This window comes from Chelonia mydas, chromosome 8, assembly GCF_015237465.2.
Source record: "Chelonia mydas isolate rCheMyd1 chromosome 8, rCheMyd1.pri.v2, whole genome shotgun sequence".
NCBI lineage: Eukaryota > Metazoa > Chordata > Testudines > Cheloniidae > Chelonia > Chelonia mydas.
Genome location: NC_057854.1, coordinates 51,427,163 through 51,454,617, shown reverse-complemented (window position 1 = coordinate 51,454,617; position 27,455 = coordinate 51,427,163). Strand labels below are relative to the sequence as shown.

The window sequence follows — 27,455 nt, the reverse complement described above, 5'->3', positions numbered from 1 at the left end:
GTCCAGTCTATGTAGACTCCCTCCTCAGGCCCTACGCTACCAGCACTCCCAGCTATCTTCGAGACACCACTGACTTCCTGAGGAAACTACCATCCATCGGTGATCTTCCTGAAAACACCAACTTGGCCACTATGGATGTAGAAGCCCTCTACACCAACATTCCACACAAAGATGGACTACAAGCCGTCAGGAACAGTATCCCCGATAATGTCACGGCAAACCTGGTGGCTGAACTTTGTGACTTTGTCCTCACCCATAACTATTTCACATTTGGGGACAATGTATACCTTCAAATCAGCGGCACTGCTATGGGTATCCACGTGGCCCCATAGTATGCCAACATTTTTATGGCTGACTTAGAACAACGCTTCCTCAGCTCTCGTCCCCCAATGCCCCTACTCTACTTGCTCTACACTGATGACATCTTCATCATCTGGACCCATGGAAAAGAAGCCCTTGAGGAATTCCACCATGATTTCAACAATTTCCATCCCACCATCAACCTCAGTCTGGACCAGTCCACACAAGAGATCCACTTCCTGGACACTACGGTGCTAAGAAGCGATGGTCACATAAACACTACCCTATTACGGAAACCTTCTGACCGCTATTCCTACCTACATGCCTCCAGCTTTCACCCAGACCACACCACACAATCCATTGTCTATAGCCAAGCTCTACGATACAACCGCGTTTGCTCCAACCCCTCAGACAGAGACAAACACCTACAAGATCTCTATCAAGCATTCTTACATCTACAATACCCACCTGCTGAAGTGAAGAAACAGATTGACAGAGCCAGAAGAGTACCCAAAAGAGTACCTACTACAGGACAGGCCCAACAAAGAAAATAACAGAACGCCACTAGCCATCACCTTCAGCCCCCAACTAAAACCACTCCAACGCATCGTCAAGGATCTACAACCTATCCTGAAAGACGACCCATCACTCTCACAAATCTTGGGAGACAGGCCAGTCCTTGCCTACAGACAGCCCCCCAACCTGAAGCAAATACTCACCAGCAACCACACACCACACCACAGAACCACTAACCCAGGAACCTATCCTTGCAACAAAGCTCGTTGCTAACTGTGTCCACATATCTATTCAGGGGACACATCATAGGGCCTAATCACATCAGCCACACTATCAGAGGCTCGTTCACCTGCACATCTATCAATGTGATATATGCCATCATGTGCCAGCAATGCCCCTCTGCCATGTACATTGGTCAAACTGGACAGTCTCTACGTAAAAGAATAAATGGACACAAATCAGATGTCAAGAATTATAACATTCATAAACCAGTTGGAGAACACTTCAGTCTCTCTGGTCACTCGATCTCTGACCTAAAAGTCACAATATTACAACAAAAAGACTTCAAAGACAGACTCCAACGAGAGACTGCTGAATTGGAATTAATTTGCAAACTGGATACAATTAACTCAGGCTTGAATAGAGACTGGGAGTGAATGAGTCATTACACAAAGTAAAACTATTTCCCCATGTTTATTCCCCCTCCCCCACTGTTCCTCAGACGTTCTTGTTAATTGCTGGAAATGGCCCACCTTGATTATCACTACAAAAGGTTCCCCCCCCGCCCCACTCTCCTGCTGGTAATAGCTCATGTTCAGTGATCACTCTCCTTACAGTGTGTATGATAACATTCATTTTTTCATGTTCTGTGTGTATATAAATCTCCTCACTGTATTTTCCACTGAATGCATCCGATGAAGTCAGCTGTAGCTCACGAAAGCTTCTGCTCAAATAAATTGGTAGTCTCTAAGGTGCCACAAGTACTCATTTTCTTTTTATAAAGCAGTATTATTCCTATAGCATGCAGTATGGAAGTTTGATTTTTAAAAATACAATTTTTAAACACACACACGTGTCACCTCCAGAGGATTTTACTAGTACAGCATATAAAGTTATCTGGGATCTTCCGGATACAAGCTGTGATATAAATTCAATATCATTATTCGGTTTATTTTGTTCATATGGATTTGAGCAAAGAATATCTATAAAAACAATTTAGGCAAGACAAATTTAACCAAAATGAAGAGGTCCTAAAGAGTTTACATTTTACTGAAAGAGGGGAGGGAAGGGAGCATTTCCTTCCTGCAATTTCTGCAGCAAAGTCTTATTTAGAATATATATCAGGTCCATGCCTTTTTCATACTGCAAGGTTATAAATTGTGTTTGGGGAGACATGGATATGCTCTGATCACTTCTTAAGCAAGAATATGGAATCATAGCTTTCTTCATTTCTTAGCCTCTCTACCTCTCAAGTGGGATGTTTATTAAAGAAGAAAGAAATGTTAAATAATGTTGTACAAGTGTGCTCTAGAAGTTCAAATTATGTTTGGAAGCCAGTGAAAATTTGTTATGTAAATTATGCATGCCTTCTTTCGTGCCAGCAGTAGATGTATGAACTGTCAATCTTTCAAAATGGAATAGGAGAACAAAGAATTTGAGCATTATGTTTTATTAAGCAATACAACAGAATGTAACAGAGATAAAAACCGCACGAGTAGGTGATTAAGTCCACAGAGCTATTTATTCTGGTTTAAGTCAGGTAGAAAGAGATCTAGTAAATGATTTATAATCTTTCATAGATTCATCTGGTAAATGTGCAGGTAAAACCTTTACATTTCACCTTCATCCAAAGGTCTCAAAGGGCTTTACAAGAATTAAATCAGGTGAGTTACTGACTGTAAATGAAAGGCAACACTTCAAGATATGCTCTGCGTAATCATTTCTAGTGGACTACTGTGTATATTTCTAAAACACCCAAAAACCTTAGTTTAAAAATAAGTTAATGTTGCTAAGTGACACTATATATACACACCTATCAAAACCCAACAGGATTGTGACAAGTTATAATTTTGCTAGATGGAGACAAAGAAAATTAGACAAATTCAACATTTCCAATCAGAATAGTTTATAATCACCTGTAACTCAAAAACTGTTTAGCTTTCTGTTTTCAAGCTTCTGTGACCGAATGCATTCCTATATTCACACCCTACACTCTACTGTAATAATCTTTGTACAAAATATGCCTTGTGAGGTATAATTTGAAAATTAATAACTCATATAATGGGAAAATGCATGTAGCAACACTATATATAAAGTTATGAACATAAGCTGAAGTTATGACTGAAATGTGTTTATCACACAAGTCTGGGGAGAGCAAAGGGCAAGCTGATACCTGTAGCCAGGTGTCATCAAAGTTGATTGGCCATCAAAAGTCAAGTGGCCATTCTTTGGTAGCAAAGGGGGGAAGGAACAGATTGACTAGCATTTTTACAAACAACAACATGGAACCTCTTTCTTCATGAGACTCCAAGTGTCCGTCCTCACAGCTGGAAGGAACTCTGTCTAGGGGTAACCCTCAGTAAAATGCATTTCAAAGGGTGACTGGATCATAAAAGAGGGGAGCAAAGACATCCAAGGTATTCTTTCTCTCGGTCCATCTCCGTGTCTCTCTCACTTTTTCACCTGAGAAGACAAAGGAAACAGACTTTGGACTTTGGGAGGGGTTCTGACCTGAGAATTTGGCCAGCCCTGTTGCTAGGAACATTTGGTAAAAATTAGGGCTGTCAAGCAATTAAAAAAACTGATCACATGATTAAAAAATTAATTGTGGTTAATCACACGACTAAAAAAATTAATCGCGCTGCTAAACAATAGAATACCATTCATTTAAATATTTTTGGATGTTTTCTACATTTTCAAATATATTGATTTCAATTACAACACAGAATGCAAAGTGCACAATGCTCACTTTATATTTATTTTTTATTACAAATATTTGCTCTGTAAAAAAATAAAAGAAATACTATTTTTCAATTCACCTAATACAAGTACTGTAGTGTAATCTCTTTATCATGAAAGTTGAACTTACAAATGTAGACTTATGTAAAAAAAAAACTGCATTGAAAAATAAAACAATGTAAAACTACAAGTCCATTCAATCCTACTTCAGCCAATCACTCAGACAAACAAGTTTGATTACAATTTGCAGGAGATAACGCTGCCCACTTCTTGTTTACGTCACCTGAAAGTGAGAACAGGTGTTCACATGGCACTGTTGTAGCTGGTGTCACAAGATATTTATGTGCCAGATGTGCTAAAGATTCATATGTCCCTTCATGCTTCAACCACCTTTCCAGAGGATGTGTCCATGCTGATGATGGGTTCTGCTCAAGAACGATCCAAAGCAGAGAGGACCAATACATGTTCATTTTCATCATCTGAGTCTGATGCCACCAGCAGAAGGTTGATTTTCTTTTTTGGTGGTTTTGGTTCTATAGTTTCCACATCTGAGTGTTGCTCTTTTATGATTTCTGAAAGCATGCTCCACACCTCGTCCCTCTCAGATTTTGGAAGGTACTTCAGATTCTTAAATGTTGAGTCGAGTGCTGTAGCTATCTTTAGAAATCTCACATTGGTACCTTCTTTGCGTTTTGTCGAATCTGCAGTGAAAGTGTTCTTAAAACAAACAAGATGTGCTGGGTCATCATCCGAGACTGCTATAAAGTGAAATATATGGCAGAACATGGGTAAAACAGAGCAGGAGACATACAATTCTCCCCCTAGGAGTTCAGTCTCAAATTTAATTAACACATTTTTTTTAAACAAGCGTCATCAGCATAGAAGCATGTCCTCTGGAATGGTGGCCAAAGCATGAAGTGGCATACGAATGTTTAGCATATCTGGACGTAAATACCCTGCAACGCCAGCTACAACAAGTGCCTGTTCTCACTTTCAGGTGACATTGTAAATAAGAAGAGGGCAGCATTATCTCCCATAAATGTAAACAAACTTGTTTGTCTTAATGATTGGCTGAACAAGAAGTAGGACTGAGTGGACTTGTAGACTCTGAAGTTTTACATTGTTTTGTTTTTAGTACAGTTATGTAACAAAAAAAATCTACATTTGTAAGTTACACTTTCACAGTAAAAAGATTGCACTACAGTACTTGTATGAGGTGAATTGAAGAATACTATTTCTTTTGTTTATCATTTTTACAGTGCAAATATTTGTAATAAAAATAATATAAAGTGAGCACTGTACACTTGGTATTCTGTGTTGTAATATAAATCAATATATTTGAAAATGTAGAAAAACATCTAAAAATATGTAATACATTTAAATTGGTATTCTGTTGTTTAACAGTGTGATTAATCACAATTAATTTTTTGAGTTAATCGTGTGAGTTAACTGTGATTAATTGACAGCCTTAGTAAGAATTTTACCTTGAACCAAGTCTAGTTTAAGTTCAGAATGCGTTTTATCTTTATTTCTGACTTTAATACCTTGTATTCACTTCAAATCTATCTCAACATACTCAACACATTACAATGCCGATCGTGCAAAAACTTGGACATGTAAGTAGTCTCACTGAACTCGCCTTAGGCCTGATTTTCAGTGGTACCAATCACCTGCAGCTCCCATTGACTTCAGCTCAAGCTGTGGCTGCTCAGCACCTCCGAACATCAAGTCAAAGGTGGCTCAAGTTGGGCTCCCAAAATGTGAGGCTTCCAAAAACACAGGACCCTTATGCAAATTTTGGTTCAAATGTATGATTTTGCTCGTGGCATGCAGCACTGTATAACTGGGAAGCCAATGCAATTCTGCAAATATTCCACCAAGACTGTTGCCCCTAAGTTTGGAGTTCTCACTTGATTTGTAACCACATATCCCAAGGCATAAAAGGTTGGGCATGGTAAAGGTATCTACTATATCTCTAAGGGATAGACGGCAGACCTTGTCCTTCCTCAGCACCATCAGCCTAGAGAAACTGCAGTCCAGTGAAGAAGCTAGTTGGCCTTCCTCACCCCTGGAAATAAAGTAAAATATTGCTATGTGTGGGAGGGGACTAACAAGGGATGAAAAATGCCAAGGCTGAAGGAGCATTGTCCGATCTCTAGCCAGCCTAATTCAGAGGGTGGGGAGGAATCATTTTTGTGCAGTCGGGAGAAGAAATTCCCGGCACTGGAGGAATTACTAGGTGGAATTCAATGGCCTGTATTATGTAGGAGGTCAGACTAGATGATTATATTGGTCTCTTCTGACCTTAAAATCTATTAATTTATGAGAGTGGCAAATACATTTTGTTTGTGAAATGTGGATTAAGGAAAAGATTATGCTGCATGATCCAGAAAGACACATTTTATATCTCTGTGAGCCATGCACCAGATGTATAAGAATATGAACAGAACAGATTCTCCTTAAGTGCATCTCAGCCTGTGCTATGCCCTTCCATTTTGTGAGTCTCCAAGTTCAAAGAGAGTGCGTATCAGGCTTTGGCTTTTTTCTTTCTCCTCTCCTTTTGCTAGGAGTTGACGAGCCCTTAAGCCGCTGAGTATCCAAGCAATAGCTCATTCTTACATCCAGCCCTGTCGATGCATCCAGAGGTGAATGGCTGCATGTTGAAGAAGCATGCTGCTCTCATATATAGGAGAACATTTTCAAACCAGTTTCTAAATAACAGGCCCTCTGTGAGTGCATTCCTTTGTATGATTAAATAGATGAAGCTGCTTTGAAAATTTGTTAAAAGATCAGTGAAGGGGTTAAAAACAAAAGGGCCCTTGTTTCACTCAGTTTTGCTTCTTAAGCTGCCTAGCATAATAGTAACATTTGAATGGTCCCACCTTTAACACTGAAGTGAGCCTTTTTGCAGCTGCTCCAGTCTGGAGCCTGGTTTTCTACAAGGCTGGCTTAATGAAGTGACCCTTTGCCAGGAAGGCCACCAGGAAAAGGGCTAGACACTTTATTTTCTAAATGGGGATGTTTTGGATTCCAGAAAATAGAACAATAAATCTTGGCTTCTCTGATTTTTCTTTCCCACTTTCTGTTTTACACTGGCCCGTGTTATTGAAAAAATAAGCAAATAACCACAGATTTATTATTTGTACTATGTAGCACTTATTGTGTCCCAACCAAAATCAGGATTCCATTGTGCCAATGCTGTACATACTGACAGATCAGTGTTTTTCCAGCCGCATCGCTCTGCGGACCACTCCCTTCCCAATCCCCCACTGGTTCTAGTTTCATTTTTCAGCCCACAGGAACTGACTCCATGGAGACATGGCCCACAGTGTGAGGTCTTAGTGTCTTTGCTTCCGTATTTTTTTTTTTACTTACATAAATCACCTCTTTTCTCCCTTGCCTTATGCCTCTTAATAATTTCTCCCTCTGTTGTAATTCTGTTAATTGATCTTCCATCCTAATAATAGGTCTGTACCAAGAAAGCCACCAGGGCTGACAGAGACAGTTCTGAATATCCTCATTGCTGATCTTGTTCTGCTTCTTAATATGGAGCAGCTGATGAAGAATCAGAAAGATCAGTCCACTCTCTTCAGCCTTCCTTAGCATCCACATTTCACTGCTGTACAATAAAGTTGGTGTAACCATAGTTCTATAGATCTGCAGCTTCATAGCAAGCTTGATGTCATGACGTTCCCACAGAGATCACTGAAGGGCTTAAAATATGGCAGCAGCTCCTGCTATACAAGCATCCACATCTTCTGAGCATCCTCCAGCACTATGATGCTTCTTAAGTATTTAACAGTTGCCACCTGCTCAGTGTCCCATAGAGACAGGTTAATACTGAGCTGGCTATAATCTGGGGTTGGAGGCTGCTTGATGGTAATTTGGTGGTGCGATAAGGTCATGAATGATAGACAGAGACTGAGCATCCAGCCAGATCAACTTAAGGACCGAGCTAGAGATCCATCTGAGTAGCACTTGAGCTGCAAGGAGGCTACCTCTCTTTGGAATTTGCCATGATGATGATGCAATAAATTTAATTCTATTATTTAACATCTAAAGTGGTTTGTGATACAGTCTGTTTGATGGATGCTCTATACAATTGTAGAGTTCTGTAAATAAGTCCAAACAGATGAGTGATTTCCTGAAAATACATGACTGTAATCAGAACAAAGCCACTGACTGATCTAGGACTAGGGACTATTCATTCAAAGAAACGTGGCTGTAGTCAGAGTGGTGGAAGAACTACATATCCCAGCATTCCACACTATGGCACCCTGGATGGGTGCAAAGTTCACTGTCACGTTGACAGTGGAAGGATTAAGAGCTTATGGGTGTGTGTATTTTGGAGGATCTGTTTTCCCTCTAATATCGAAACTGAAGGGTCCTGGGGACGTTTGTGGTAGGGAGCAGTTTAGATCTGCCTGTAACAACTCCTCTGCTAAGAAATACCCGCTAAGAGCAGCTGCTGCAATCCACACAAGTAAGTGTTCAACTCTTGGAGTTACTTTTCTCACTTCCTGCTCTTTCTAAATAACACAAAGGAGAAATCAAAAGCTGGTGGATTTGAGTGGGCGGCAGAGTGCAGAAATTCCTGGATGTGAGCTGTAAATCTGGCCACTTGCCTCCATAGGGAGCAGTTTTGTTTGTTTAACTCCAAATATGGCATTGCCTTCTGTTAGAGGGCATGACAATAGAGACGGTAGGCCAGCTGGTGTGGGGAAGTATCTTATTAGACTCTGTATTAGGCACAGAGGGCACAGACTGCTGGTCCTGTGTCTATAGATCCTGTACTAAGCAGAAATCTTGTATGCAAGCCGATTGCCATCAGAGAAACTTTCTCTTTTCAATTGCCCGTGTACTTACTCATTCCTGGTAGCCAAGTCTGAAGACAGAATACACTGCTCACTAGTGCTGACTAGAAATGATTGGCATCACAAAATGCATCATCTTGAAACTGAAACAATAGAAAACTTTCTTACGTGAAGAAACTGAATCCCATATCGCTCTTCTCTGTTATTTGTGTCTTTCCCTCACATAGCATTCAAAAGCCAGGCTCACATTCTTGTGACTTGGCAGGTTGAGAGCTTTCCTCCTCTTTCCTTTTCCCTTCAACATCTTCCCCCAGCATTTATATTCTATGTGTGGCAGTTTTATTCAAACGTATTTTAAATGAGTGGATTAAATTGCTGGTGCGACAGCCCTGGAGACTGAAGTCCTCTGACCACACAGACATCACTGACAGGTACGGTACGACTTCCCAAATCACTGCCCCACCAATGGGATTCAGACATAAAAGCTTAGGCCTAGTCTACATGCGCTCGGTCTACATGCGCAAAAGTGTTTTTTTTCCAGTCGAGTTATCTTAACATAATTGAAGATCTCCCATATAGACCCAGTTGAACACCTTTACAGTCATATTAGCTGCTTGTTAACAGCACTAGGCCTGAAGTCTGTAGATGTCACTGATTATCTGAGGTGCATCTCGGTATATTCCATCATAAAGGTAACAGCTTCACACAGTTGCAAACAGCTTTATTAATGGCTTTGGTGGTGGTGGTGGGGAAGCTCTCAAGTTTCCTAGTATGAGTCATTGCTTTATTCTTTGTATTTAGTTGGCTCAGGGGTTGGTCTCCATGAGCTGGTTGAGACTAATCAAGCTACTCGGACCAAAAAGAAGATAGCAGGCATCTGTATGACCTAACCAGGAAGTGTAACAATCTAGTCAAGAAACCAAAACACCAAAAGATCAAGAGAATGGCAGAAAATGGAGACCAGGATCCTCATCAGAGTAAGTTTGGTGTGAATGTGAGGCCCTGGAATAGATGTTTTAGAAATAGGTTCATATTTAATAATAATTTTGAATATTTGTGTACTGTTGTATTTGTCATTGTTACCAGTGATATAATAAGGGAAATGGGAGCTGGCCCTTTAAGAATAGGGTTGGGCCACAGTGAGTAAACGCTTGCAGGGATGGGCTGGATTCCGGGGGTGGGGGGAATGCACACACCTGCCCTGGAGCATCTGTGTTTAAACAAAGTTCTCCTTGAAAAGCTGAGTCTTAAGGGAGTTCCATGCATGTCTCCAGTGCTATTGTCCCTAGCATTTTCAGACACACCGGAAGAGAAAATCTCCTCAATGAAACTAAAACCTGGAAAGGAAAAAGCATGTTTCATTTCTGTATTTCCAGTTCAATAAAAGGAAGCCCCGACAGTCACTATTGGTCTCTCTCTCTCTCTTAAAGCAAACCTAGTGGTTTGAATTTCAGACTGTTGTGAGAACAAGCCATCCCTGTGTTGACAAGACCATAGATACCTATCCTATGTCCAGGGTTCTATCCATGACAATGATCAATGCCCAGTGCTTCAGAACAAGAGAACCTTTTCCAGCCCTGCACCTCCAACACATTAACACAGTACGGTTACCTAATTGTGCTCTGCTGTAGAGGATAGAGGGGAATTTCTTCCTGACCTCTGAAATAATCAAGCTTCAAGCACCTAAATGAAAGTCTAATCTTGTGGAGCAGGGGTGGGCAGGGGTCCCACAGGCCAATAGTTGGGGCAATTAACAAAGTGGCTTTTATTGCCGATGAACTAAATAATGGAAGCAGAACTGAATTTAAAGTTCCCAGTTTCCCTAAGAACATGCATATGGTTATGTTTGAGAAGTGAGCGTGTTGTGGACTTAGGGGACCATAGGTGCTGGAAATAGGGGCTCTGAGGGTGCTGCTGCTGCATCCCCTGGCTTGAAGTGGTTTCATTATATGCAGGGTTTACAGTTTGGTTCAATGGCTCTCAGTACCCCCACTATAAAAATTGTTCCAGAACCCCTGTGGGGGACATGTTTTCCATAGAAAGAAGAATTGGATCAGTTCTGAGATCCAAATTCCACAGAACCCAGAGACCAGGAAATTATAGCTGGTCACATAATAGACCAACTGTTCAACACATGGCCTCTAGCCCACTGGCCCCAGATTTTGCATATGTAAAACAGAATGATCCTCACACCAACTACCTGTACACAACTTGGGTATTCAGAAGCCTAACTGGAGAATTTATTTTTGTTTCTATGTATACTGAGTACTTTTATTCTCTAGTGCAGAGGGTCTCAAATTGGGCGGGGGGAGGGGCCTGAGAAGCTTTAGGAGGAAAAAAAAGCGCACATTTTACCCACAGCAATGAATAACTAGCAAAGCTGATTCCTCCAGACATATCAGATCCTCAGATAGCGCTGTGCCTTTGACGGATTTCTGGTAAGTATGAATAGCATTCTACAGAATCGTTGCCATTTGTACGTTAATCTGTTTGCTGTGACGCTGGGTGCACCTTTCATTGTAAGCATCAATCACAACTGCAGTGTTGCTTTTGCTCTTATTACAATGGATCGTTGGCTCTGTTTGAATCAGTGCCTTACTGTTTTTCATATTTAGTGAGAGTTGCAAGTTGATTATTTTTATCAGTATTTGTGCTGGTGTGTTGGGAGGTGTAAACTACTACAGACACAATGAATTAGATTCAAAACATAGAGAATCCCTCTAGGCAAAACCTTAAGTTACAAAAAAGACACACAGACAGGAATAGTCATTCTATTCAGCACAGTTCCTTTCTCAGCCATTTAAAGAAATCATAATCTAACACATACCTAGCTAGATTACTTACTAAAAGTTCTAAGACTCCATTCCTGTTCTATCCCCGGCAAAAGCAGCATACAGACAGACACAGACCCTTTGTTTCTCTCCCTCCTCCCAGCTTTTGAAAGTATCTTGTCTCCTCATTGGTCATTTTGGTCAGGTGCCAGCGAGGTTACCTTTAGCTTCTTAACCCTTTACAGGTGAAAGGATTTTTCCTCTGGCCAGGAGGGATTTTAAAGTTGTTTACCCTTCCCTTTATATTTATGACACGCCCCCCAAATCTCAGCTAGGGTGAAACGCTGGATGGGATTTCTTCCTGGAGCTCTAGGAAAAACAGAGTTAATAAGACACATGCGCCTCTAAATATACTACCAAGTACATAAAGACTAACAATATTTTCCACATCTTAAGGACGATTTTAACCAGTTGATTCCGGGAAACTTTCACAGGACAGTGCATCAGCCACTTTGTTAGAAGCTCCTGAGATGTGTTGGATGTCGAAATCAAAATCTTGGAGAGCTAAACTCCGCTGAATAAGTTTTTTGTTATTTCCCATGGTGGTATGAAGCCACTGTAGTGCAGCATGGTCGGTTTGCAGGTGGAAACGCCATCCCCAAACATATGGGCGTAGCTTTTCCAGGGCGTAGACAATGGCGTAACGTTCTTTTTCACTGACTGACCAGTTGCTTTCCCTCTCAGACAGTTTTTTGCTGAGAAACACTACAGGATGAAATTCTTGATCAGGTCCTTTCTGCATTAAAACTGCTCCCACACCACGCTACAATCAAATAAGTTTGAGAACCACTGTGCTAGTGTAAAACAGATAAACGACAGTCCCCATTGCCCCCCAAAGAACTTCTGAACACATAAGATCACTTTACTCAGTCCACACCGATGCTAATAGAATTCAGTGGGTAATTCTTAGTAAAGATTGTATTCAACAAAGATATATTTTTTCCCTGTTCTTGAATTGTCTGGGAGCATCTTACAATTTTGTCAGATTTATTTTGTATTCAAAATTATTTGCTGAATAATTTCCATATGATAATAGTTCTTAATCTGCAGATTTTTTGTGAGCTGGTTGTTGCAAATATTTAGTATTTGAAATCTGAACCATGTTGGGTAGTTTTGCTACATCCTATAGCTCACTTATACCTGTTGTTTGTTCCCTGATTGGAAGTCTAAGATTCAGGTTCCTGGCACAGATACTTATATTTACAAGTTCAAAACTTCCTTTGGGCAAATATTCTCTAATATTTGCTTTAAATTTCTGTTTCTGCAAACATACCTAAATTCTTTCGTAGAACAGCCACGGAAAGTCAATGAATAAGAATCAGAAATATAGCAGAAGCAAGTTATATTTTTTATATACGGTAGTTGCAAAGAAATGTTTTGAAATCACTCAGATCAATCTGCTACCATGTCAACATCACTAGTAGAAACTCCCCAAACCACAAAACATAATCTACATCCTCTTCTCCTTGACCTACCAACTAAGGAAACCCCAGATACATAGTTACGCCTTATAACAGATCCTGCAATTTGATAGACTATACTTTCAGAGTCAAGGGACTTCCACCTAAGACTCTCGGTGACCATTTATATGTCCCGGCTGATCTTGACAGCTGGGTGTAGAGTACAGAAAGGGGTAAATTTCTAAAATAGCCAGGATCCAATCTTTGCAGGACCATTAGCGTGAACAAATTATTGTATTTGCAGAGTGGCAGGCACAAATTTAGAGGCCAGGTTGAGACTTCTATGAAGATGGCCCAGTGTAGTTCATTGGTGGTGAGGGGTCATGGGAATCTCATCACCACTCTTGTTGTGTGTCAATTTTGGAACATATAGGACTAGGAGTTTTGGTGTGAGTTTGTAGAAAACTAGTCGGCAACTCAGTATTCTTGACCATTATATTAAAGAAAATAAACAGTATTTGGCTTTTGATCCCACAGCCTATCTGGCCCAAGAATTGATGAGAAGAAAGGAGGAGAGGACTCCCCAGGTCCAAGAAGGTGAAAATGTATTGAGGACCCACCAAGAAAAGATGATTGAAGATTCTGGCTCTGTCCAACTGAAAACCTCCTCAGAAATAGAAACACTAGGTCCCCAAGAGACAAACAGTGTGTCTGGAAGCCCCTCCGCAGTAGATGAAGAGGATTCCTCAGAGGGAAGGCCAGTGAGTTCTGATGGAATTTCTCTGAAAACATACACTAAGGAGTCTCCAGGCCTTCTGAACGTTAACCCAATGAGTTTACCAGACTATTCCCTGGAAAAAGACACGGTATCTTCCTTCGGTGAAAGGAAAACACATTCAGTGCCAGTAGCTCTGGAGGAGAAAATCATAGGGGAACCCCCAACAGAACAGAACAGTGTACCCACCCCCAGTGCAGAGCCACAAGATCCCATAATCCAAGAAACCACACTTCCATCTGCAGACTTCCTGGAATCAATGAAAGAGAGTATCTCAAACAAGGAAGAAGAGAGACCCCAAGACACTGCGAGGAAGAGACACTCGACTGAAGGTGAGTCAACAGTAGTTTGCACGACAAAGTGCTGCCATGTTTAAGGTCTGCAGATCCCTTGCCTTCAGTTTAATGTGTGGTTAATCTCTGAAAAGCGGCTTTGTAAGAATGGCATTGAGGGGTTTGTCTCTCAGTCAAGGATTGCAGATCACATGTGCCGGGTTTACAAGTAGGAAGATGTTTTCCCAGATTGCCAGTCCTGCAAACTCATTCTGGCCTCAGAGTCAACACAGTTGCTTCTACAGCTGGTCAGCAAATGAGTTTCTGTTCTGTGGAAAATTTAGACTTTTAATCGTAAAATGAAAACTCTTTTTTGGTTTTTGCAGGTTTGTTTTTTCCAACAAAAAGTTGAAAGTCTTCACAGCAACCAGGGGCTTTGTTCATGAATAGTTTTGTTTCATTTAAACCCCAATTTTCCATTGGAAAAAACAGTTCTGAATGGAAAATGTTGAACTGGCCCTAGTTATTTCCTTCTTGTGTATCATCACCCCTACCAGCAGCAGAAGAGGTTCTGCAGGCCAAAGCGTGACCTCAGTGACACCCATACAACCGAATTACCTTCAGTAAATTGACACACAAATGTGACTGATTGAAAGTTTGTGATAATCCTGTTGATGATGCATAAGACAGAACAGACTCTAGCTCAGGGGTTCTCAACCTATATCTTTCTGAGGCCCCCTCAACATGCTATAAAACCTCCATGGCCTAGCTGTGCCACAACAACTGTTTTTCTTCATATAAAAGCATAAGTGCTGGAACTAGGGAAGCTGGGGGTGCAGCAGCTGCACCCCCTAGCTTGAAGTGGTTTCCATTATATACAGGGTTTACAGTTTGGTTCAATGGCTCTCAACACCCCCACTGTACAAATTGTTCCAGCACCCCTGTATAAAAGCCAGGGCCAACATTGGGGGTAGCAAGCAGGGCAATTGCGTGAGGCCCCATGCCACAGGGGCCCCGTGAAGCCAAGTTGCTCATGCTTCGGCTTCAGCCCCAGGTGGCGGGGCTCAGGGCGGCGAGGCTTCAGCTTTCAGACCTGGGCTCTAGCGAGTCTAATGCCGGCCCTGCTTGGCAGACCCCCTGAGACCTGCTCGGGGCCCCCGGACCCCTGGCTGAGAGCTGCTGCTCTAGCTCACTCTCTCTGGGCTGCACTGGTTCAGAAGTAATGAGCAGCAAGAATATACTTTTGTCACTAAACTCAGCAGGTCTGACTGAGTACACACCAAGAGCAGAGCTATTCTGAGAAGGTTCAGTTCTTACACAGAGACTTTTCAGAGCAGAACCGCACTTTAAGCATTTAATCACAATAGAAGGCAGCTTCTGTTCATAGGACATTTCACCCAGCTTTGCAGCTATTGCAGAGACTTTAGCTGGGTAAGAAACAACTCTCATCAGCCTCTCTTCCCCATCCCCACTGATGCTTGCTGGTGGAGCATGTTATGAAGATTCTTGCTCTACCCAAGATTTGGAGGCTGAGCTGACCAGGGAGAAGCTGCAATTTCTAAAGAGCTGAGTGAGCATGAAGCTATCTCCAGCTCAGCACAGATCCCAGCTGGCTTATTCTCACTCCTTGGGACTCTCTTCTGCTCGAGAAGAAGGGAAATTGTGAGGGGCTTTAAAGAGCTGCACGTTCCTTTCCATTCTTTGCAGGATGGTGACAGCCTCCCAGAGCAGAGGCATCTGCAGCTGAAAGCAGTATCACAGATTTGCCATGTGTTCTGTGGATGCAGACTTTATTTTTAGTAGTGTGATTAGACTAATTTTTGACTTTACTAGTGAGTGGCAAACTTCATCTCCCTTTTTTTTTAAATATCTGACCCACAGTGGTGAAGTCAGAGGCTGAAGCCCATCCACAAGAGACAGAGACCAGGCAGGAAGCAACACCAGAGAAGGAGAAGCCCTTTTTAGGCAATGGTGAGAACGGGAAGGTTTCCTCATGCGTTACATTGTTCACAGTTCCCCTGGAAACAATCAGCAACCAGAATCAGATAATGAAACACATTCAGACCTTTCACTCAGGCCAGGTCTGTACTACAAATTTACATCGATATAGCTGTGTCACTCAGGGGTGTGAAGAATTCACACCCCTGAGTGACGTGGTTATACCAGCTTAACCCCCTGTGTTGACGGGAGGCTCTTGCGGAGGTGGATTAACTCTTTTGCCTGGGATTTGCGAAAACTGCTGCAAATTTAGTTTATTGGGGTTTTTAGAGAAGTGGGTTTGAAATGGAAAGCAACTCTCATCCATAACCAAGGTGTGTCTGGCTTAGTCCCATAGTACATGGGATTTCCCTAAAGTTCCCAGGGCATGGAAAGGTGTGAAGGGACACTACCTGCTCGCTGTGCAGGAAGGCATGCTTCCTTCACCATAATCCAGCCCCATAGCACCATGCGTTGGCAACAATGACAGGGCCTTCCAAGTAACTTGTCCCCTTCTCCCTGCAGGGACGTGGTGAGGTGGCCACTGTCTCTTTAAAATAAATACCCAACAAGGTACTTGTACTCAGCAATACTGGCAAAGATTTTAAGAAAAGGTGACTAAAGTTAAGCTGCTAAATCTTTATTTAAGATTTGAGCTAAAAGGCTGAGACTAGTCTGGTGGCTAGGTGGCTAGCCTGGGACTTGGGAGACTGGGATTCAATCCTCTGTTCTGCATGTGAGATCTTGGGCAATTTGCTAAGGCCCAGATTTTTAAAGGTATTTAGGCATTGCTGCGCTCAGCCTTGTGCCACCTGACTGAGTGAGGTGTCTAAATCTCATTTGCAAAAGTGATTTAGGCACTTAGGGGGGCCAAAATCCCATCGAAAGCTGATGGCTTTTAGGATTGTAAATACCACAGTCCCTTTTGAAAAAGAGATTTGGGCTTCCAAGTAGTTAGGCATTGCAATGTCTAAATAAATACAATTAACAATCTGGCCCTTAGCCCCAGATCTGGTAAGATATTTAGGTGCCTCACTCCCATTTAAATCAATGAGAGTGAGGGGCCTAAATACCCTTACGGATCTGGGCCTTGCTGTCTCTGTGCTTTAGTTTCCCATCCATAAAACAGGAGTAATACATCCCAGCCTCACGGGGCTGTTGAGGATAAATCCACTGAAGATTGTGAGGCACTCAGACACTGCAGCACTGGGGACCATATAAATACCTTAGATAGATAAGCTATTTTGGCATCAGTAAGCAGACTGGATTTTGGAAGGCTGAACACCCAGCAGCTCCACCACGCCAGTGAGTGCCCTAAACTGATGGCCTACAAAGCTGCATTAGAAAACAGCTATGAAAAAGTGCTGTCGGATTGGGATTTGGTGCATTAAATTCTAGGGGGAAAAGGCAATAAATCACATAAAGGACTGAAGTTTCCCAAGGGAATGTGTAGGATCTCACACCATGGTTCCGAAGCTGCGGGCCGTAGCTCAGTCTGTGGATTTGTAGGGTCCTCTGCTCCGTGGCAGAGCAAGTCCTCAGACCTCAGGGAAGAGGGTTCTTTTTCAGTGCTATATTAAACATTTTCTGGGCCATCACTAGGGTGATGTGTTAAGCCCATCATTTCCATTAGAAAGTAGGTGTTGGGGTCTGGGAGATGGATAAAGACAAAAGGCATATCTCTGGGCTAGCCTCGAGCATGCCACTGTACTCATGTCTGACTCTTTCATTTTCTCTTGTCCCTTCCCCTCAACCTTCTCTAACAGGTCTTGCCTCTCCTGCAGCTTCAGTGGGAGTCCTGGTACTTGTAGTTTGTCTCAGCATATATTGCAATGGCTACTATACTTCCCAGCCCGACCATGTGCCAAAAAATCCAGCCTTGGAGGCCTTCTTGTCTGGGTTTAACCAGCTGAAGGACAGATTTCCGGGCCAGAGCTCCTATCTGTGGGTTAGAGGGCAAAAATTATTGCAGAGGCATCTCAACGCTTCCAGTCATACCGAGCCAGCTATTTTAATCTTTACTGCTGCCCGTGAAGGTGAAGAAACCTTAAAGTGCCTGAGCAACTGTATTGCAGATGCCTATTCCACCTCGCTCCGTGCCAGCATGATCCAGATTGACGGAGCTGGTAAAGCCATGCTGAGCAGCGACAAAGCTAAACTGGAGGTGGATTATGAGCTGAGCACCGGCTTTGAGGAGGGCAAGAGGGCCGCAGTGGTGCACCGGTTTGAGTCGCTGCCAGCTGGCTCCACCTTGATCTTTTACAAGTACTGCGACCATGAGAGCGCAGCCTTCAAAGACGTGGCGCTGCTCTTAACGGTCCTGCTGGAGGAAGAGAAGCTGGAGGCTAATATGGACCTACAGCAGGTTGAGGAGAGAGTCCGTGATTTCCTCTGGGCCAAATTCACCAATGCCAACACTCCCAGCTCCTACAACCACATGGACACCGACAAGCTGAGTGGGTTGTGGAGCCGCATCTCCCACCTGGTCCTGCCCGTCCATCCAGTAAAAGCCATAGAGAACAATGGCTGTTCTTTCCAAACCAAACCATAGAGGTGAATGAAATCCGCTTCCACGATAGCCAAAGCCTTTGTGTTGAGGAGGCAAGTCACTACTAAGTCAGGGATCTGGAGCCATTAATGAACAATGAGCTCACTTTATAATAGCATGACACTGTCACATCTATTTTTACCTCTTGCGAAGATTTTATAATTTTCAAAGTGAGACCCAACGGTGCAGGCGTTAACTGGCTAAGCCGTCTCAGCCAATCGTGTTGGATATACACTAGAATGATGCTTCCCATTTGTGGAGTAATAGATGGGAAGAGCTAGCGCTTTAAACTGCTAACTGCACAGCTAGAAGATGATGGCCAATGGGGGGAATAGACAGGGAGGGGAGTGGTTATTGAAGGGGCAACATCACCTTGAAAAGCAGATTCCTCCTGGAAACGATTGGACCTACTATAGATACATGTAACACAGGAGGTCACTATAACTGACAGAAGCAACTAGGTTGAAATATTTATTTCCTCCCCCCCCCAAGCCCTATTTGTTTACATTTGACAGGAGTTTGCAAAAGGTGATTTCATTGTTTCCTTTGCAGTGTCAGTTTCTTTCTCCCTGACTGAAAGAAACGGGGGAGCAGAACACCCCAGTTAAAAATACTTCAGAGATATTTTAAAAAGAAAATTAGGATATACTGGCCAGAGCCTTAGCTGCTGTAAATCAGCACAGCTCCCTGAGGATCTGGTTCACTGTATATAGGGTGTTCAACCAGAAATGGCAATTTTAAAAGTAATAGTCAATTAAAAAAAATATCAGGTTGACAGTGGTTCTAAGGACTCCTCCTGCGGGGGAGGAGGGGAGTATGCTGAGAAACTCCACAAGGAGACTTTGAAATCTGAAGGTATTATTGAAGTAGCTACTTCAATCTAATCTGAAGCCCTTGTATATGGAAAGGTGCCAAGTCTCCCAGCTGCTGTGCATCTCAAGATTCTTAGATTTGTGTGACGATGCTGCATTTCAAGTGACACTATTTGGTAATGGTTAAAGGAGAGGCCACTCTGAAAGCGGGAGAAGGAGAAGAAGGAAAAGTAGCAGGTAGGGAACACAGGTAGAGAAGGGAGCAGAGGAGTAGTAATGGGAGGGAAAAGATTGATAAAATATTGATCCATATTATCTAAGAAGGGAACCTGTCAGATCAAATCTGCCCCCAAACTGTATCAGACAAAACTTAAACCAAACTAGATTTTTCCAGGATTTTTTAAAAATGCCAGTGGAAGGCCTTTCTGAACCACAAATAACCCTGTGTAGTATTTGCAAACTAAGGGCCAGATTCCGGATCCTCTTGCTCATGTTAAATAGAACGAGATGTCCCATTGGTGCAGTTTGGCGATGGAGATGACTTTGCCAGCTTTCCACAAGCAGAGAGTTCCACAGGCCATCTCCATCCTCTTAGCCCACTTTGCACTGGTTACATGGTGCACAGGGGACTTATCACACTGGAGCATCTGGCCCATTGACTTCAGAGGGACTATTTGATGGAGCAAGGGACTATTCAAGGTGAGTCAGAGCATCCGAACCCGGCCCACATCATTGTGTTTGTGCAAGAGAACCTGAAAACGAAACTAACTAGAAAGTGATTTCATTGTCCAAACTGAGAGAAATGCAAGAAGGTAGTTAACTTGATGGTGTTAAAAGCAGATTAGATTTTTAAAATTCAGTTAGATTATTTAAACTAGGATGATACTTAAAACACAGGTGAAGGAAGGTTGTTGCGTTGGTTTTTTTTAAATGTTTAACTTGACATAACCCCTGTCAAGGCTGAATCCCCCCTCTGTCACCCGAGTGCAGAAGGTGGGGGCCCGCAAGGATTCTAAAAATTAATACTTACCACACCAGGCTTGTATTAAACTCCCAAGGTTACAGCTTTTCTCTGATCTTGGCTTGGTAAATGCTGCCGCCACCCAAATGCAAAAAAAGCTCCCTTGGACCCAGGAAGGAGCACTTGGGAATTTCCTCCCTGTGAGGTATCCTCAAGCCTCTCCCCCCCCCCCCCCCCGGGGGAGAGTTGAGAAAGAAAACAAAGGAAATTAGCTGTTGCTACCAGCTAATCAAACAGCATATGCACAAATCTCTTAGGACAGCAAAAATCCAATCCTGTTTTTAAAAAAGGTAAATTTTATTACAAACAAAAAGAAAGAAAATACATCAGGAACTTAGGCTTTTGCTAGATTTTAAAAGAGAAATTCCAAAAATCAAGCACCCAAAATAGCTTTTTGGGGGGTTCAGCTTAAAGGTTACAAGCAAACAAAAGCATCTGGAGTTAGCACAGAGAAGTCTACAAGCCAATAAGAAATAAAAGAAATAACCTAATCGCGTCTTTTTAGACATTCCCTAATTTTACTTACATATCTGAGGCTTCAGATAAGTAGGTTGGAGGTATGAATTGATAATCTATAATCATACCTGGCTTAAAGCTGTTTACAGCATTGCTGCTCCGTGTTCCTGCAGCCTGGAGAACAACCGACAAAGGGGAAAGTTTCTTTCCCAATTTTAAAAAGTTTTATCTTCCCATTGGCTCTTTTGGTCAGGTGCCCACTCCTTTTCTTTTACCTATAGGCTAGTTAACTCTTTACAGGTAAAGCAAGCAGAGAACAGACACCAAGAGGAATTTTACAGCTAACTGACTGGCTGGGTGTCCATAAGGGAGCTACCCTCCACACCCTTCAGTTATCACACCTTATGGACACCAAGCCAGCCAGTTATCACAGCCCCTTTAAAAGAAAATAACTTTCAGGAGCAAGGCTGTAATGGCCTCTTTGTGTCACTGGTGATGTCCCAGGCCACTCACACTCTGCTCCTTGGGAAAATCTTTTCCCTCATCCTTTATCTGTACAGAGGGGACCTTCCACCTGCACGCCTGCTCCCTCCCATACAGAAGGGGAAGTCGCAGCCACTACTGTAGCAGTGTATTCCCAGATCCTGTGGAGGTTCGTGGGAGAAGAAGGTGGAAGCTGGATGGGGACAGGAGAAGTTTGGGAAGGGTTTTTCTCAGGGAGATTTCCTCCCCCACCAGAGCCCTGGGAAGGGTGATCGGCCAATGGTCTGTAATGTCACTGGTAACAGCAAACAGACATAATAATCTTGTAATTCACAGTTGCCTCCAGATCTCTCTATAAATAGCTTTTATGATTAACTTTTATTTCCCTAGACATTTGTTAATAGAGGTATTTATTTCAGCCCCTATAGGACACATTGCAATAGGATCTCTGTGCACGGGGAGAGGTCACCTTCTCACCAGCCCGTGGGAGCAGCCACTCAGAGTAATAGGAGTGCTTCATATGGCTGCGGAACTGAGTGCATTGATGGGTGGTAACAAGCTAATACTTTATTCACTGTTTGAAAGCTTATGGATCCCCAGCTTGGTGCACACCAATGCATTATTGCACATCATCTTCTGTCCATAACATAGGGAGAGCGTGAGCCACTTTGAAGCATGTTACGTCCATAGGTACTGATGCATTCTGGAAAGAGTCTAGAGAAGAGCTACTAAACTCATGCTGGAGGGGACTCAGTTAGGGTACTAGGCTAAAACTCTTAAGGCCCCAATCCTGCAATGAGATCTCTGCAGGCAGACTCCCTGCACCTGTGTGGGTACAGAGAGTCTGAATGTACAGATCACATTGCAAGATCAGGGCCCAAGTCTCTTCTGGTTGGAAAAGAAGAGGCTGTGGCAAGGAGCGGAGCTTACTTCCAAGTATAACTGCCCAAATGGAAGACGCGTTGTGATGGGCGCAATCTATATGGGGGCTGAAGAACCGAGCAAACAAGGTGAACTGCCCAAAACAGGCCTCACAAAGGCATAGGCTATATCTGAATTAAGTAACAACAGGAAAATGCTTGGACGCTCTGAGATGGGTAACTTTGTAAAATACCCTCTAATGACTGTACACCAATGCTGCCTGTGTCACACACCAGTGGTGCCTTGCTGAACCATTCCAAAGGAAGACTAAGCTGACTCACAGCACAGCTCACAGTATTCACTCATTTCACTGCAGCCCCAGGGATGCAGCCCCATCTGCATTTCCAAATCTCAGGACTGAGACAGTGAATTTTTTGGGGGTGGGGGGAAGAGCACATGCCCCGATTTTGCATGTCTGCTTTTATCCTTGCAAACAGAATGCATTGGATGTGGCTTTTCAGCACGACTGGCCGTTTCAAGACATGGCTTGGGACTGTTGTTCATTTTTCCAAAGTAGTTGGCATTTTATATGTGATCCAGTTCTTGTATTGAAAAGCACGTGGTTTTCTCTCCCCTGCAGAATGGAACTAGGTTTTACTATAGAAGGTGGGCTAGTGTTCTGAAGTGTTCCTTGGGATGCAATCATCATCCTAACACTCGGCTATCCAGGTTTTAAGGAGAACAATGAATAACTGTGGCTGTAAAAATTCTCTCTGTGCTGACACTCAGCAAACCAAGGGGTCCAGTCCAAGGAACATTTTTGTACAAAATCTGGGGTAGGGGGAACTTGGATGCTTTTTATTTTTAATCAAAGAAGTGCTCAACAAGGAAGCACTTTTTTGTTTTTCTGCGTGGCTTGGGATTTATTGTTTGCTTTGACTTAATAAATCGGCAAGAGAGCAGTCTATGGCGCAAGTTCAATGATTTGAAAAAATATTAACATCTAAAAGTCAAGTGCCACTCACAGACAATTTTATGTATTCAGTTTCTACTGCATTGTCTTCTGTGCAATGGAAAGGAATGATTCTCAGGCAAATAAGGCACTGTGGACAATGTGGCCCATGAGCATGAACCAGTCGAGTTGTTGCAGCGCAGAGAGATTTTATGCTTTTTTAAAGAAAAACTTCCTTGTGTTTCTTAAAGTAGTTTTTTAAAAAAATACATCATGAGTAAAAGAACCCAACAAAGACTTAAATGTTGGACTGAAGCCCTTGTCTTTTTATAAATTGCTCATATATTTCTAGTGAGTTTTAGTGCACATACGTGATAATCTGTTGTATAGGACAGAGCCATACTTAGAGGTCAGGACAGGTCCTATGCTAACATAGCCCATCTCAAAGCTTGATCCAAAGCTTAGTGAAGATAGTGTGTCTTTCTGTTCTGATTAACTCTGGATCAGCCTCTGACTGCAACTGAGCGTGGGTAGACCATTGTGCTTACGTGGAGTTTCACTGAGTCACTGGGATTCCATGTGCGTGGATGGGGAAGGCTAGTGTATTGCTTCCCTGCAACACCTGCCCTCAGATATTGCATGCTTAACACACTCTGCTCTGTCTTTTTCTGTCACACTGGTGGCAGCAGTCAGCATTAACTCTATATTTTGGGGCTTGGCTTCTGGCCCAGTCTTAGCAAACTATACACTTGAAGCTTGTGCATTTGTATTCCATAGATTCCAAAGAATATGCCCTTTTCATTCAGATGGTCAATTACCAAATGTAAACCTCAGTCGTTTACTCTGGTCTTCTGATGTGTGATGGAGGATTCAGTAACACCCTCACCAGAGAGAGAAACCTGGAGATAAGACAGACAGATGGCTGAAGAGGAATACCTGGGACCCCCTCCAGTGCTGATTTAAGGCAATCATGGCCTTTCCACTGGACTTCTATGGCTTTGGAGCGGGCAGTTGCTGAACCCATCAATCCTGTGCAACACTAAATCAGCTTGTATTTGAAAGCCAGTGGAAACAGGGCAACTGAAGCAGCTTTATCAGCAACCATGGAGGGGCTCCAAGATAGTCGTCTTTGAGCCTGCATGCACTGGTGTTTTTGAACTCCTGTTTTCAGAAAGCGTACACATCAGTTGGACTCTCTCATGCTGTTAATAATATTAACAGGGACCTGAACCTCTGTTCCAATAAAAGTGTTGAACTAGAAATGTGAGTGGCGTCTATTGTCGAACAGAAACATTCAAGGCAGGGCAGGTGACACTGGAAGATTCTATATAGACTTGTGAGATTTCACAGCTGTGGAATCTGTCTGAACTTTTCGGGCCTCATTCAGGGAAAGATAACGGGCTGACTAGGTTTTCACCTGGTGTAAGTCAACATTGCTCCATGACTTCAATGGCGCTACACAGATTTACGCTACCTGATGGTCTTGCTCATTGTCTTTTATGTTTTAAACATATTCAGGAAAAAAACAAACCATCATCAACCAAGTGGTTTCTGATTATTTTTAAAGACAGATTTAAAAGGTTTTGCAGGACTATGATCATGAAAGCAAGAGACATCGAGTGCTAACTAGAACAAAGGAAGTTCTTATGCAAGCTTCCTCTGCATAACAAGTATAGATATCTAGACACTTTGAAATTAAGAATAATTTATTTTTAATCAGATTCTGAAAACAATTATGGGATGATAGAGTTGTCTATTAGAACAGAACATTGGGAGCCCAAAGACCCGAGTTCTACTCTCAGTTCTGTCACTGATTAACTCTAGCCTTGGGCAAGTCACCTTACCTATCTTTGGCTCAGTTTCCCTATCCATAAAATGGGGATAATTACATTGGTAGATTGTTTGGAGCAAATTGAGTGAAAGGCATTACACACTGTAAGTGCAAGGTATCACTCATATAGGACTGGATCCAAACTCACTGCAGTCAATGGAATGATTCCCATCAGTTTCAGTGGGTTTTGTATCAGGTCCATGGCCATTTCAGAATACGATTTTTCAACATTTACAAAGCAACAGACTTGTATGACTATCAAGCAATGTGTGTGTCCATAATCTTGTTTAAATCTGTAAAAACTGAAAATAAGAACCTCCTCCTTCTAGGAGCTGCCCTCACACTGTGTCAATGCATCTGGTAATTCACGTGCTATATTCCTTGGACCGAAGTCCTTATGAGTAAGGTCAAACCTGCAATTGGTGGGGTCACGCAGAGAGGTTCCTTTGGACACTTGACTCTCATGCATAGAGTATGGATGGATAAGCCCCTATGTTTTCAGTTTGAACAGATTTTTACCAAAAAACCCTGGGTTTTACAAAAAGTATTATTTGTTTTTTTCACCGATTTCACCCTATTTTTGTGTCATTCAAATATATTAAAAAATAACTCGTTCTATTAGGAAAATACAATACATTGCATGATATACATGTATTACAATAATACATTAGTCTGTGTGTACATGCAAAGCTGCCTGTTGAAGTAAGGCGATGTATTAGTCTAGAAGAGACACACAATAAACAGGCACGCACGCGAGCTCTGAAGTGCGTGCGCATCTGAACGTTCTGGTGAATCTCACACCTACCACGTACACATTTCAAGCTGTTAGCAGATAACGGTTTAAAGATTTGACACAGTAAAATGGGAAGAAAATGAAAATCTGTCAGAATACATTTCAGAACACAAGGAAGTATCTGAAAGTTTTAAAAAAAACAGGAGAAAAGGATGAAGTTGTGCTGCAAATGATGTGGCTCAATTATTAAATGTAAATATAGAGGCTAATAGTTCTAAGTCTACCACAGTAAACTGTTTATTCAAATGAAAAGTTTTATTTGGGGCTTAGAGATGTATTGTTTTCTTTAACTCCGAGGTGGCATTGTGTTTTGAGTTCTGTTTTAGTTCTGCAGCAAACCGCACTGAATTCCATTCACCAAAGATTTAATCTACTAAATATGTTTTCCCTGTCCTTCCATCCACCACAATAAACCCCGATATTTACCCAGGAAAATTAACAGTTTTTTGCACCGATTTTCACCTGTTTTTGTTGTAGTAGTAATAAACACAGATAAATTCCTGAGAAGAATTAAATAAAAACCAAAAACAAACAGCCCTCATTATGGAGTAACAGCTATTTCATGATGAAAAAAGAAAAACACAGTCCAATTAATTTTTTTATTCATTCACACCTTTAAAGGCCTGATCCAAAGCCCATTGAAGTCAATGAGAGTCTTTCCATTGACTTCAGCTGGCTTTGGCTCAGGTCCTAAATGACCATTTCAAATCAAAGTGATGAACATTCGCATACCATTATCCCTTGAGTACCGGAATTAGGCTTTCCAGATAAGCTATATGAAGGGTAGCAGGTGCTGCAGATACACCCAGTGCCTAGTGGTTAAAAGGAGGACATGAGTACTTGGAATGTTAAATTAGTTCCTTCTTCCTCTGGCCTGGATCAGGGGAAATCTGCGGGGAAATAATACCATTATTTGTTTCCTTTTACACTTGTGTGAGTTGCTATATAGTCTTATAGAGAAATACAAAATCAGACGAGTCAGTGCTTAGACTGAAAGCTGTCAGCCATGTGTGTCAATACATACAAAATAACCACCAAGTCCTAAATGAAATTTAGGCCAATTGGGTAATCAGTAACATTCCTATGACAGCAAATAAAGTGTAAGTGCTCCCAGCTAAAATGAAGGAGATTAAGACCCTGATTCTGTGGCTGTAGGACAAGTTTTTCACTGAGAAGCAGGCAGGGTAGAAGAATTAAGGAAATGATGCAGAAATAGACAAGGTGGAGGAGTTAAGCTGAAGGGAGGGAGATACAAAAATGTGGTTAGTGTTGCTTGACTAAATATTAATTCCAAATGCTGAGATCCTGCTGATGGAACTCAAATGATGGCTCTTTAAATACACATTTTCACCACCAGATGGCATTGCTCTCCTTCATAAGAAAACTGGTCTACATGTCCAAGAATGACCAAGAAAGCTGTAGCAGGATTAGAATGCAGGAGCCCATCCTTTCTAGGGGCATACTCTGCCCTGTGAAGTAAATGAAGGAGGACCTTGGACAGAGATTCAAGCCACATAAGGGGCTTAGACATTCTCAGCTGCTTCAGAGGAAGAATTTTTCTGGTTTTAAACACAATTTATGTTTAATAGTATGTGTTGGGGGGTTACTCTAATATAAATGGTGGCTCAAACCACCATTTATATTAGAATAACCTCCAACACATACTAGGTACTGTATATACCTACAGAAAGCCTTCAGGGAGCTTACACAATCTAGAAGGGCAAAAAACAGATGACGGTTGGGGAAAGGAAGACAGTGTCGAGCGTATGGCCTATGTTACCCAGGAGGTCAGACCAGATGATCACAGTGGTCCCTTCGGGCCTTGGAACACATGAATCTGTTGAAGTGTTTAGGG

General features: G+C 42.2%; 1 protein-coding gene and 1 long non-coding RNA gene across 5 annotated transcripts in view; one reads left to right on the top strand and one right to left on the bottom strand.

The window, feature by feature from the left end:
- The first annotated feature begins 8,058 nt into the window (after positions 1–8,058).
- On the top strand, positions 8,059–26,121 carry LOC102947310 (torsin-1A-interacting protein 2). Of its 4 annotated transcripts, none has more exons than XR_005226514.2 (6): positions 8,064–8,257; positions 9,390–9,565; positions 13,357–13,926; positions 15,748–15,837; positions 17,610–18,444; positions 21,583–26,121. XR_005226514.2 is itself a non-coding variant. In XM_037906872.2 (6 exons), the coding sequence occupies exons 2-5, from the start codon at positions 9,532–9,534 to the stop codon at positions 18,392–18,394; spliced, it is 1,479 nt and encodes a 492-aa protein (XP_037762800.1). In that variant the 5' UTR covers positions 8,064–8,257; positions 9,390–9,531; the 3' UTR covers positions 18,395–18,396; positions 21,583–26,121. The 4 variants fall into 4 exon arrangements, 2 of the variants coding, with proteins under 2 accessions (XP_043377097.1, XP_037762800.1); XR_005226513.2 differs by having other exon boundaries at positions 17,610–19,902; XM_037906872.2 differs by having other exon boundaries at positions 17,610–18,396.
- LOC122461461 overlaps positions 26,089–27,455 on the bottom strand; it is a 42,343-nt gene continuing 40,976 nt past the window's right edge. Inside the window, exon 3 of the long non-coding RNA XR_006283369.1 lies at positions 26,089–26,490. This is a non-coding gene — a long non-coding RNA (uncharacterized LOC122461461). The remainder of the gene's footprint in view (positions 26,491–27,455) is intronic.

Bases quoted from the DNA above. Each gene is read 5' to 3' on its own strand.
- LOC102947310 (XM_043521162.1), top strand. From the start codon at position 9,532: ATGGCAGAAAATGGAGACCAGGATCCTCATCAGA. The intron at 9,566-13,356 runs GTAAGTTTGGTG...TTGATCCCACAG, and splicing joins AGACCAGGATCCTCATCAGA to CCTATCTGGCCCAAGAATTG. The intron at 13,927-15,747 runs GTGAGTCAACAG...TCTGACCCACAG, and splicing joins GAAGAGACACTCGACTGAAG to TGGTGAAGTCAGAGGCTGAA.